This window comes from Glandiceps talaboti, chromosome 3 (genome assembly GCF_964340395.1).
Source record: "Glandiceps talaboti chromosome 3, keGlaTala1.1, whole genome shotgun sequence".
In the NCBI taxonomy this organism is placed as follows: domain Eukaryota; kingdom Metazoa; phylum Hemichordata; class Enteropneusta; family Spengelidae; genus Glandiceps; species Glandiceps talaboti.
This window is the reverse complement of record NC_135551.1, coordinates 14,423,069-14,437,154: the sequence shown is the minus strand read 5'-3', so window position 1 is coordinate 14,437,154 and position 14,086 is coordinate 14,423,069. Positions and strand designations below refer to the sequence as shown.

General features: G+C 32.8%; 1 protein-coding gene across 7 annotated transcripts in view; it reads left to right on the top strand.

The window, feature by feature from the left end:
* Nucleotides 1-14,086, top strand: part of LOC144454010 (synaptotagmin-like protein 5) — a 160,601-nt gene that overhangs the window by 70,395 nt on the left and 76,120 nt on the right. For all 7 annotated transcript variants that reach the window (XM_078145413.1, XM_078145408.1, XM_078145409.1 and 4 more), the window contains one exon: nucleotides 3,015-4,127. In XM_078145413.1, the coding sequence (XP_078001539.1) occupies nucleotides 4,018-4,127 (110 nt within the window). In that variant the 5' untranslated portion in view covers nucleotides 3,015-4,017. The remainder of the gene's footprint in view (nucleotides 1-3,014; nucleotides 4,128-14,086) is intronic.

Below are 14,086 nucleotides of genomic sequence, written 5' to 3'. Positions count from 1 at the left end.
CGTATCAGTACGCATTAGTATTCAGTGGTACAGAGCGAGGTGACGACTTTGTTTTAGATGAAACGTAGCATGAATGACTGTTGACAGTCTGTACTAATATTAGCAGAGATATTGCTGTATGTCATGTAATGATGATGTATTGTGTCAAATTAGCTTAGAGGAACAAATATGATGATAATTTCTTTAGAAAGGGTTAACATTGAAGTATGGAAAAAGAAAATACATGGAATAGACATATTGTCTATAGCAACATGTGCTAATCTGTGATTAGTATTGTGGCCAATGTTGTGATACTGTCAATTATCTTAGACACTGGTGTAACATTTAATTAGCCCTTTTTCATGGAAACCGTACAAGAGGACAAGTTAAGATGTTGATTATCGTCTAAACTTAATTGTAACACTTTAGTAAATATTTTGTTGTGTCATTATCTGCTTTGACCCTTTTACTGCCCTTTTTAGGATGGTATTATGTAACAGTCAAACTGATAGCTTACTGTTATTTTGGGTGATATTAAATACAGTAAAAAAAGAAAACCTTCAACTACCTACAAGACAGCGTGAGACAAACCAAATGATACAATGGTATATTTGTTAGGGTTTTCTTAAGAAAGTCCACATACTTCAGATTTAAATGATAAAGAAGTCCCTATAAGCCTGACCTGCATATGTTGAACTCTCAGCTCTGTAGGCAGAATGACAACAAAGACTTTCTAAGCACTTACAAAAAATATACTAAATGGCAGTGCCACTTTGATGCACCGCTGACACACAGCAACTTCAAAGTTCTTGTGATTGTCCAAATTTGGTAATTCCCTATCCTGGGTTTACTATCGAGACACAAGCACTGTCATCTTGGCCAATGTAAAGTGCCACTGACACACAGCAAGTTCTTGTAATTCCTTATCCTGAGTTTACTATGTGCTGAGACACAAGCAGTGTACTTGCACATCATCTACGCCGATTTCAAGTGCCACTGACACTGACACACAGCAATTTGTTGTGACCCAAGAAATTTGGTAATTCCCTATCCCTTACTATGGCCCATGGTATGACCTACAAGAAACTCTATTTCTATCACTTTGACCCACAACAAAGAATATTCTGTTGTTCATTAGTGGTCACACTGATACACTAGTAATACTATGTAACTATGTAGATATAAAGTTGATTGTCAAACTACAATTTACAACAATCTTGAACACATAATTAATTTATTTCAAACTCACTGTAAATTTATCTTTACTTTGACATACAGGAATGTTCTAAAGGAATTTTACACTAATAGGAATTCTGTAAATCTACCTTGAGTGATTGTCAATAGAATGATATTTGATTTGGATTAGTTGATTAGGATGTTAGATTTTTTCCACTAAGTTAGGTGGTCTAGGTTTATATCAATATCTATTTTCTTTGAAGGAAAGAATTACAACTTGACTTAATTATTTTCAAACTTATGCATTCATGTGACATGTTTGGGTTAAAATTTTACAAGGTAGATGATATTTCATACATGTATTTGGTTTGTAGAAAAATCAATGAACAACAACATACAATTGTCAACAATAATTATTAGTAGCAAAATACTACATGTAAACAAGTCCCTGTGTACAACAATTAATAAATAAATTATTATGGGGGGGGGGGGGGCAAATTAATTGATAGGCACACCAGTAATTACTAGTTTGCAGGAAAAAAAATCGTAAGTTAATCATTGGTAGCAGAATACTGACTACTAAATTTTCACTCGCTTTTTTTGCTGGTGTAGTTTTCCACCAACATAGCATCCGTTGAAAATACTTTTGAATCGTAGATACCATGCATACCTGTCTAAATTAGGTCTAGGAAAAAACTGTCAATTTCTATCTTCAGTGAAAATTAAAGCCCTTGAAAATATGATATTTGACAAGTACTCTAGATACATGTAAAGTTATGAGTCCTTGTTTACAGTAAATAAACAAGTTAATTAATAGACATACCAGTAATTGTGTGTCATGATTTATTTATGGAAATCATAGTACACATGGTGTTATTGAAAAGATAATTACTGAAGAAACACTAGTAATTATGTGAAAGTTTAATTTATGAAATTGTAGTAATTATGTTAAATTTAATGAATGAAGTTATGGTTATTATGTAAAAAATGATGACACAGTGTAATTGTACACCATTGATGTAATTAGTATGATTAATTAATTAATTAATTAATTAATTAATAATGTAGGTACTTTATGTGATGTCTGTCCAGTTATAGTCTTTGGTTGTATTTTTTTGTCTTGGGCATACACAAATAACAAAGCCACACCTGTAATTATTTTACAAAATCTATTGAAGAAGTAATTTATATATAGGGAATTAAAAGGGAGAAACCTAACCAAATACAATATGAATGTTAGGACTCGTTTGCAGTGAATCAGGACTCGTTCGCAGTGAATAAACAAATACTGTGTTTGGGACAAATTAGTTATCCCTATTGTCAAGTAATTATGTAGGACACAGTCTTAGATATGATGTTTTGACCAAGGCAGAGAAAACTTAATAATTGTGAAAAACCTATCTGTGATAAAAATTCATAAAAGCATTAATATGTTAAGTACAATTAAGGAAATGCATACATTAGAATATATTGAACTTGAAGACACAAGTACATGTAATTATTGGACTGCTGTCCAATGGTATCAGTCTTAGGTTTAGTTGAGATGTCACACTGCTTATTTTAATGTCCTAGGCAGAGAAAAATATGTTAAAGAAACTACTATCAAAAAATATTGAAGTCGCAAGTACATGTAATTGGATTTTGTGTTCAATGGCACGCTGTCTCTGAAGGTTGTCTTTTTTGAAATCACTGTCCTGGCATTCAGTGACAGGTTGTTATTAGCATTTCAATAAAACACAATCTCACCCCTACTTCATTCTGTTTACAGCTGTGTGTACTCTATTTGCATAGGAATGGACCTGCCTTCATGCTGCCATTGTTATTAAAATTCACCCCTGTCTCTCTCTGGTCATTTTCAGGTGTTACGGAATTCCACAGAGCTGATCATGTAAAAACACAAACCTATTTCATAATTTATAGGAGCTATGTTGACTGTAGAACGGAAGAAGACAGGGAAGGTGCTGCCTGGAGATTGCAAGTAGTGGCTCACGAAGTTGTCAGGGCCTTGAAATTTTGTGAGTGACAATTCCATTGAGTGTGGTATTCTTCCCATCAGAAGGCTATCTGTTTAAATGGTGTAAACCACTCTACTCAGAGACCAGAGATGTCATTCATTTAATGAGAACTGGCAAGCGTAACTTTGACAGGAACAAAGTGTCAATGAACATCGACATGAACAGCCTATCCTGCTAACAGGATTGAATGGAAATGACTGCAAAAACTTCCTCAAGTGGATAGCTATTAAAGTAATTGCATCGTGGAAATTAGCCCAGCTAAGTGAACTGTAGTCTGCTTCACCCGAGGCACATGCACATCTGTTACATTATTAGTACAGGGGTCATACCAAGCAGTGTCTGGGTGTGTTGGATAAACAAGGCCTAAACCATCAAATAGTGTCTTCCAAACTATCTACACATCAAGACTACATCAGAAACACGACAGCCACGGAGACTGGGATTCTGACATACTCTTCCCAAGTGAGTCGTAAATGCACGCAAAGCTACTCTGAGCCCAGATCAAACCACACAAGGAAAAAAAAAAGACTGAGCACAACTGCTGATCTGTGCATCTATGCAAATATTCTCTTTTTTTCTTCTTTCTCTATGCATTTACAAGTTATTATCAGAGATTGCCTTATTTCTCTGTTCTGAGTGTATATGTGTGTATATATAGGACGTGGCTCCTTATTGTCAGTTGTAATGGAACCTCTTTCAAGTAATTAATTAACCAGGAACAAATAATCATCGATAACCACTAGTGATTTGTCTGTGAAAAATAAGTCAGATGTCATTCTGCTCTATGCAGTAAAAGGTGCTGTGTCTGTTGTCGATCGTCTCCCTCCCTCCCACCCAACCAACGAAAATGTCCGATACAATGGATCTTAGTTTCCTCTCCGAGGAGGAGAGGCAACAGATTATGAATGTGTTGCAACGCGATGATGAGCTAAAAAGACAAGAAGATAAGCGAGCGAGGTAAGAATTATATCTTTTTTTTTATTCATTCATGTACTGTAGTTGTAAAGAAATTAAATGTCTGAGATGTTGAAGGTAGGAATGACTATTAAAGGGTACTTGTCGACGGTGGCCAATGATCAACATAAAAGTATATATAGAAATTGAGCCCAGATCTCATATTATTTAGCTCGAATTAAAAGAAAAATTGTTGACATTTTTTCATTAGACTCGGTCTCTTAGAGAGAGAATACAAACCAATTCACAACCTGTTAGAATTAGATATATTCAGAAAATAATGAAGGTGGTTATCTGCTCTATCATAATATTTTCATGGATTTTGGTCGCTTGTTTTCGTAAGAAAAGTCAATCCCCCAATTTTTAGGTACTTACTAGAACCTACTAAATTAGATCTCAGTTTGTGCTAAGGTCACAAATACTGTAATGAATGAAAGCACTTGTGAAATCGAAAAAAAACAACAACATTCTTTTAGACAAGAAGTTGAAGTCAGGTACATGTACATTGTATGGCTTACAAGTACATTAGTTTGAGATATGTTCCTAGGGTCTAGAAACTATAACATATAACACTTGCTATTAAAAAAAAACAGTATTTTTTTTATATATATATACAAATTACAATGTAATTTGTATGCTGTTGATATAGCCTTTACTCTAAGGATGAGCCAATTAGCTTGAAATGTCTGTAATAACTTGATTTTCAAGTACACTAGGATATTTCCTAGACTAATTGTTTTAAAACAAGGAGTGAAATTCGGGTACGAGTTAAGTTTAGATTAAGGTGTTCCTAGGGTCTCAAACATTTAATAAAAACACATGCTATTGAAAACTAACAGAGCATTTTAGTAGTAGTTTATTTCAAATGCTAAGGCCTCAGCCCATCGCACAAAACATTTTACATAACAGTAGAGAAGAAAAAGAACAAAGAACTGAATATCATTCTACTAATAATTAACGGAAAAATAATTAAAGGTAAAAATATGATAGGGGAGAACATATACATCTATGTTTGCTGAACAAAACTAGTACGAGTGTTGAAAGCTTTATGAACAAAAACTGATAGTTTGTATTGGACTACTTAGAGCATTTTAGACAAGGTTTTGAAGTCAGGTACAGGTTAGTTTTTCAAGATATGGGTTAGTTTGAGGTGTTCCTGACCTGCCTCCAGGTCTTATGACTTTATCTGTAATATGGCACTTGGGAAATTGCCCATGGAAGAACACAATCTCAATGTAATTGCCATCCACTATTAAGAGTTTCCTGAGGGGACAAATATCCTCAATTCATTCCGGGATGTAACAAATGATGATGTTGTAATCCACATAATTTCCAATCCAGAGATCGAGGGGTTTTGAAATATACTCATTTCATTCCGGGATGTAACAAATGATTCTTCATAATTTCCAATACAGAGATCAAGGCATTTTGAAATATCATTGTTTCATTCCGGGATATAACAAATGATGATGTTGTTTTCCACATAATTTCCAATCCAGAGATTGAGGCGTTTTGAAATATCCTCATTTCATTCCGGGATGTAACAAATGATTCTTCATAATTTCCAATACAGAGATCAAGGCATTTTGAAATATCGTTGTTTCATTCCGGGATATAACAAATGATGTTGTATTCTTTATAATTTCCAATCCAGAGATCAAGGCATTGAAAACACATCTTTTTAAACCAAATTTGGAACTAAAATGATTTAAGTATTGTTACTTTGATTGCATTGATCATTTTATTGTACAGTTATATTGTTACTGTGTGTTTTATCCTACAAGTTTAACTACATTTCTCAGTATTTTAAATTTTAAATATTTATCATGGTCATGGCAAGTTTAGAGTTAAATATACAAATGGTCACAATGTATGCCAAGAAAATTGAGATCAAGCCATAGTTTGTCCTACAAACACTCGAATAAATTAGTACACTTGAAAAAAATGTAAAGTGTAACAGACATGTTTATGATGCCATTCCAACATTGTAGGAATATTTCCGGGACTACTTGACTGTTAGTCTCTCCTTATCTCTATCTCTCATAGAGGAAATACCTTGACTACATTATTTTAAGAACAACACTTGATATTTATCAACATTTTAATCTCTAGTAATTTCATGAATAATCTTTTCTACTTCATGTTTGATTATATAGACATAACACATTCCATTCCTGTGGTCATTGCCGTGATAATTTACAGAATGTCACTCCTTTATGTATACACGTATTACATTGAATTGAATTGACTTGAATTGCAATTTTAATTTATTTCACCAGAAAATGATACATTCTTTGAACGTAATACAAAAACTGAATTCAGGTGAGGGCCATGGAAATACAAAAATGTAGTTCCCGAGGAACTAATCAAAGTCCATAGACCAGACATTCATGAAAATGATGGCAAATGGGGGGGGGGGGGGGGGGTGTATGAGATATAACATCAAAAAATACATTTCTTGCGAATAGTAATGGAGAATACGTCAATGGAAAATTTAATAAATATACAGAAACTTTCTCTGTGTAGCAAATGAGAGGAATAGTATGTGACATTTGTTGCATTGCTGTCAATTATAAGTAAGTGTCATAGAAATATGTCTTTTTATCATTTCTAATTTTTGCTAACTAGTACATACATTGTTGTAATTTGTTATGGCATGTGATGGCATTTTTAAGAGTTTTATTACCAAAATTTTCAAGTTATTATCGTAAACAAAAACTGACTCAGACCTCACGAAATGTCCTTAACTTTAATTAAACATATCAAATGTGTCTTTTACTGTTTGATTTATAGTAAAGTAATTTGCTGTCATGACATTTTGAAGACTACCAGAATTTACATGTTATTATCATAAAATAAAAACTGTCCTCATAAAATGTCCTTACATGTAACTTTTAATTAAAATTTTACAATTCTGTCTTTTAACTTGTAGATTTTTTTTATTATTTAATTATACATGTATACCTTTAACATTTGCCACAGAAAAGAATTTTGAAGATTTTACCAAAATATGAAAGATATATATCATGAATAAAACCATTCCTCTACAAAAAGTCCAAAACATCAATTTAATTTTCCAATTTGTTTCCAAATAGCTTCATAAATCAGTCGTCTCCATAACTCATAAATTTTATGTCTTAACTTCTCAATACAACCCACGAAAAAACACCGGTGCATTTGCTTGCAGAAATGAGACAAGGTTCATACTAATGTCGTTAAGTAATTAAAGGTATTAACACCACGTGAGCTGGGATTCCATGACTCTAGTGTTACCTGTACTGATAAAATCCTTCATAATATGAACAATCAAGTACGATTGTTAGTGAACTACACATTATAACTTCCCCAGATATCCATGTACAATGTAAACAAACTAATAAAACTTAAAAGCATCACCTGAACTTAAGCACAAGAGGCACCTGCTGTTGTTGTTTTTTTTTTATTTGTATTGTTTTTCCTCATTGTCTGGAGTCTTTCCTTAGCTAACTTTATTCAAACCAATGCATCGGGGGTTTTTTTCATGGGTTGAACCGGTATATTATGATTATTATTGCTAAAATTAAATTATGATGAATTTGCTGTGGCATGGTACTGGTAGTTTGCAAAGTTGACCAAAACTTATATTTTGGTGTCAAAATGTCCACTATGTTAATTTAGTAATTTTCAAATTGCGTTATTGATTGATTTGACTGAAAACTATACATTGTACTTATGATTATAGCTGTGAGAAATTCACCATGTATAAAAACTTAATAGAATTGCAGATACATGTACTAGTACCTATCTGTGAGAAATTCACCATGGATTCATAATAGCAAAACTTCGAATTGCAGATACATGTAGGTAGCAGTAATAACTTCACCATGGATTCATAGCAAATCTACAATAGCATTGGAGATATACCTAATGAGAAATTCATCATGGACTCATTATTTCATCGCATTGAAATAAACCATTGAATCCCCAAGTAATAAACTATTGACTTCTGTATCAGTCTGTGAAGAGAACAGGTGTAGATTTACAATACCATGATATGATATTGCTTACCAGCAGGTATTCTATATCAGGACAGATTAGAATTTCATTCACGTACATTCATGTAGTCTATCAACTTCCCAACCAGGTGATTTGGCACCAACAGAACACGGTTGCAGACAGCAGTTTTGGAAATGTTTAAAATTGTGTATTGTGAAATGCCACAAACAATATGTGGCCATTTCTGCTTCCTCAACCAAGTGATTTGGCACCAACAGAACACGGTTGCAGACAGCAGTTTTTGGAAATGTTCAAATTGTGTACCATGAAATGCCACAAACAATGTGGTAACCATTTCTGCCGAAATTCAATGCTGTTTTAATAGTATATACCCAACTTTTAATTTGTACAGACAAATACTGTAAACCTGGAAATTCACACTTACCTAAAGATTTATTTTCGCTAATTTCGCCGGAAAACAAAAATGCAAAACTGAGAAGAGTGACTAAAAATACGTTCTTGCACATAAACACAATGTACCAGTCTGGTGGTAATTACAGAAAATTGGTCTTTGAGAACTAGGTGAAGACTGTAAAATCACAACATTTTGTAGTAGTGAAAGTATCTCTAGGTTTACTGCACATTTGTACACCCCTCCCCCACCTCCCTGAAGAGAGTATACAATGTACATGTAAGTGGTCAAACTGAGTACATGTACCAGTTAGTCTAGTTCCTATACAGTGATTTATACCTCAGTTGGCATCCAGACTACATGTAACTTGTAAGCCACTATGCCCTCTAAGCCAATTTAATGCACCACTGATGCCCAGAAATTGCAAAAATTTCTGTCATTCACAAGAGGTCACACTATTGTGTACTACATTGTAAATAAATGCCACAAACAATACATTTACTATTGCTGTTGACATTTAAATGGGTCAAATTGTGTTCCAGTGTATACCCTGTAGACAATCCTAGCACTGTAGCAGTCAAAGCTGTTACGCTCACTGTCTGTTGATGCAAAGTTTGAACTCCACTAATTATTCCAATGTCACTTGACCAACTTACAATTTTTTAACGATTTGAAAACATGAGTACATAGAGGAGATTCATAGCTTTCAAAATATGTATGGTTTATTGGGGTATTAAATGTCAAATACTCAAATGAAATACTATATTCTGTAATTGTAACTTAGGGTGGTCTAATAATACCTTAATGCACCAATAACAGAAATTTCTTGTGACCATCATCCAAACTTTGGCCATTCATTAGTGGCCATACTGTTGTGTACCATCACAAACAATAATTTAAGTAATGACATTGTTTATACAAGTACATGTCAATGCCATTGACAGTTTGTAGTTAACATTTCCGTACCAGAAAACGTGATAAACAAGTATCTTTTCGAGAAATTTACATATACATGTAAATATTCAAATTGTGTACCCTCAAATGCTCCAAGCAATACAGTCACTATTTCTAGAAATATATGTATTATACATGACTGTATAAATTACTGTAAACCTAAATATTTTCGCTACTTGAAATTTTTTGTGATTTTAAAGCCTTCAGCTTGTTGTCAAAGACTAATACATGTTTGCTAATTACCAGACTGGTACATTGTGTGAATGTAAAAGAAGACATTTTAGTTGTTTTTTTTTGTTTGTTTTTTTTTTATTTTTTTTTTTGAATTTTTTTTGCTTTCTAATGAAATAGCAAAAATATTCAGGTTTACATTATTGCATACATGTACATGTAAATACCTGTATGTTACATATTTCCAGATCTGTATACATCTTTAATTGTGATTGGCATATGTTTTCTACAAATTTTCAGCAAATTAAACGTGTATTGCTTGTACAATAAAACTAATACTAATTTAGTTATATCTGTAATTATTGGCATAAAACATTCTACATGCAGATCTAAGACAGATCGAAAGCTCAACGTTACAGACTTCAAACTGCTTGTGCATTTAATATAACCTAATTAATGTAAATCATTTCGATCTAAAATTTCATCTAAATTTTTGTGTCATTCTACGTGCAAAACCCAGCTGGATCGAATAAGTTGTCAGTAAATCAGAGAGCCATCTGTTCGATTGTAAGCTGCCATCAGGGGTTCAACTATATCTCAATTTAATATGTACAGGTAGGCCCGTGTATAGTTTTATTCTGTGTGCGTACATTGAAGATATTGAGAAAACCATAAGATGGCAAAGTTAAGATGATACTCTACCTGATGCATGTTAATGGGTAGTTAGACAAATTATAAACTATCATCAACTAGAGTCGTAAAGCCATGGAAAAAATACATAAGAGAGTTAGAGAGTGAATGTTCACAGATTTGGAATTCACGATTTTAAAATGACTACTCCCACATTGTCAAAGAAGGAAGGAGAATACACTTGCATGAGTCATTAAAATTGCCAAATGGATGCAAAATGGGTATTTATTTTTGAATTTTGATTTATATAAAATAACTTTACCATGTTTTCCTACTTTAAAAAATGAAACAGCATCGACTATTAAAGTCTATGTTTGTAGTTCAATAAAATGCAAAAAGCTGAAAAAGTGTGTAAATATATTGTTATTGTGATGTACAATAACAAACATATGCTTTTTGATTTTTTGCAATTTATTGATTTATAGACAAGAACTCAAGGTATATGATGTTTGACATAGTTTGTCAAGTCCGAAAAATATATTAAAGTTATTGTATGAATCAAAAATCAAAAATAAATACGAAATTAGCATCCATACATATATATGGCCAATTTAAGTCATGGGGTGGGGGAGGGGTGTGGTGGGGGTGGTGCAACATCGACTGGGAAAACTAATATTCCTTGATTCAGGTTCATTGTTTATATTACAACACTTTATATGAATACTGGGTATTAGTCAATTAGTATGATATGTACACAAACACAGTTGAATTACTTTGCACTATTCTGACTGCACAGGTGAGATAACAGTAATGTGAGAACCTGAGATTGAAAACCTGGCCTTTAACTTTAAGGGGTCTATTTTCAACTCACTACCAAGTTACATTGTATGGAATGGAAACAAGCCATTGAAAAAAAATAAATAAAAATATGCAATATTGACTGAGAAAACGAATGTTCATCAATTTGGTCCATCAATATAAGTTATAACATTTTATATGAATGTTACATGTATAAATGATCTATTGTGGAATGTAAATTGGAAAATTGAATTGCTTTGCTTGGGTGTTATTTACAGGATGTATTTTCTACAAATGTACTTACACACTATCAAATCAGTATGGAAAATAAAATTTGACGTTGACTAGAAGTTGAATTTACAACTAAGTACTATATAATTTTTATTTCTAAATTAAATTAAATTAAATATGATTTGGTTCTTTGCCCTAGACACTGTGGTAATGAAAATTGAAATGATAACTTTCACAGTAATGAGAAAATGAAGCCAAAAATATATATTATTAATTGAATTGTATTTGTATTTGTACATGTATTTGCAATTCTCTCTATTTTTAAATTTTAAAAAGCATATTTTTTTATTGGAAATGTCAAGGCTAAATCAACCTTGTTGTCTAATTGTATAAATCTCAGATTAAATAACAGATGTGTGCAATGTGCCATATGTAGACGGCAATAAAGAGTTCTCTGTTGATTGACCTGATGAATGTATTTTTAGGACACATACAATGTACACCACTGGTTGATCAGTTTTAGACATAAGTTATTACCAATAAAAATGTGAAAACTGCATGTGATTACCTTCCCTTCTGTAAACTTGCTGTATTGATGGTAAAAAAATGAATTTTAAATTGGAATTTTTGAAGCCATTTCATTTCTCGTGACGCCTTTATTATCCTGATGGCACGTTGACATTTAACAGATCCGTCAGTGTTATGAAATGATACCTTTCTAAAAGCACAAGGCTGAAAATATGATTGCCACATATATATACCCCCCCTCCCCCCAAGTAAAAAAACCACTAAATATAAAAAATAGAATGCGAGCACTTTCATATTGATGCTTAGAATAGCAAAGTTGACATCCAAATTTTTGAAGTCATTTCATCTTTCATGACGTGAAATTTATCAGAACTGGATGTATCCATATAAATGCTGAAAATGACACTAAAACAACAATGATCAACAAATAAAATTAGTTATTACATACATACATACATACATACATACGTACGTACGTACGTACGTACATACATACGTACGTACATATATACATACATACATACATACATACATACATACATATAAGTACAATCATGTAATTAATCTGCAGTAAACAAAAATAGTTCACGAACACAAATATTAAAACCTGTACTGTTCTCCAGTAAACTCTTAATCTTTGTAAACAAAAATAACTATCATTTAGCAAATATATGAAAACTTACTATTCTCATCAGTCTCTTTTTATAATTTTAACAAAAAAAAACCACCCAAACCTTCACACTGATTAGAAACTGTAAATATCAGGTTAAAATGAGTGATGTGTGCATCCATACATACATGATTAATGCTGGCCGGTAAGTGTGGTTTCCTTCCTTTGACTAGGGTATCAGTTGACAATGAAATATTGATAATGTGATGATGGCAACTGATATGTCTGTACACTTTTATCTCTCCAACATTTGATTCACTACTAAGGAAATATCAAAATTGAGATGTTTTTGATAAGAATTCTCTGTTTTCATCACAAGTATAAATGTCAACAAGACGTTTTTACCAGATTAGGAGTATTATTCTCAATATCCAAGTTTTACAGGTGTACAGAATACTGTACTCGGATTATAGCAACCATTCACAACTGTTTAGTGACAATCTACTGGATAGCAACCATTCACAGTGGTCATAGAAACTATTCACAGTTGGATAGCAACCATCTGGAATAGTGTAGCAATCATCTGCACTGCAGTAAACATAGCCAACATTCACAGTTAGCATAGTAACAGTGTACAGTTAGTATAACAACCATTCACAGTTTGTGTAGCAACAGTTCACAGTTAGCATGGCAACCAGTCATAGTTACTGTAGTATACATGTAGCAACCATTCACAGCATTGCAACCATTCACAGTTAGTATACATGTAGCAACAGTTCACAGCATAACAACCATTCACAGTTAACATAGCAACCATTCACAGTTAGTATACATGTTGCAACAGTTCACAGCATTGCAACCATTCACAGTTAGCATAGCAGCCATTCACAATAGCATAACAACAGTTTACAGTAACAGTTACTAAGACTTAGCATAACAACCATTCACAGTTATTTAGTATAGCAACTATGAACAGTTAGCATAGTAACAGTTCACAGTTTGTATAACAAACATTCACAGTTAGTAGCAATCCCTCACACTTAGCATACCAACAGTCTCTAGTTAGCATAACAACTGTTTACACTCATATAGACAGCAATTGATATATCTTAATGTAAGGCCTAACATCCTCAATAGACTTGCAATAGTTTTAACCATTCACTTAAAGCTAGCAACAGGAATTTGTTTCTGTTAGGCAGTTTCATTAGTATTATGGAAAAACAGATTTACATGTACTGTACATCGCTCACAGAAGTCATGTGCATGTAAATCAAAAATCAATGTCTGATATATCATTTGTACTTTCTTTATCAAAAAGGACTCTATACCCATAACCTCCTTATCATGCAGTTTAGGTATTATGGCTGTGTTTTATGGACCAAATTAAGAAGTCCTGCCCAGAGAGTCCCTAGCACCTGTTTAGATAAGGGTATTAAATTTATCTGTACATGTACAATGTTTGTACCAGTAGTAATTCATTGTGAATGCATGCATAGAAAAGATATGGGCAGGAGTTATTACACAAAAAAATTTTGTATGGTATAGTGTTGTAGTAGATTTCCAACATAAATCATTGATTTCATAAATGATACTGTACAGTGAATCTTATCTTAAATGATGCATTCTGAATGTCATGTTACAATATTCATCATA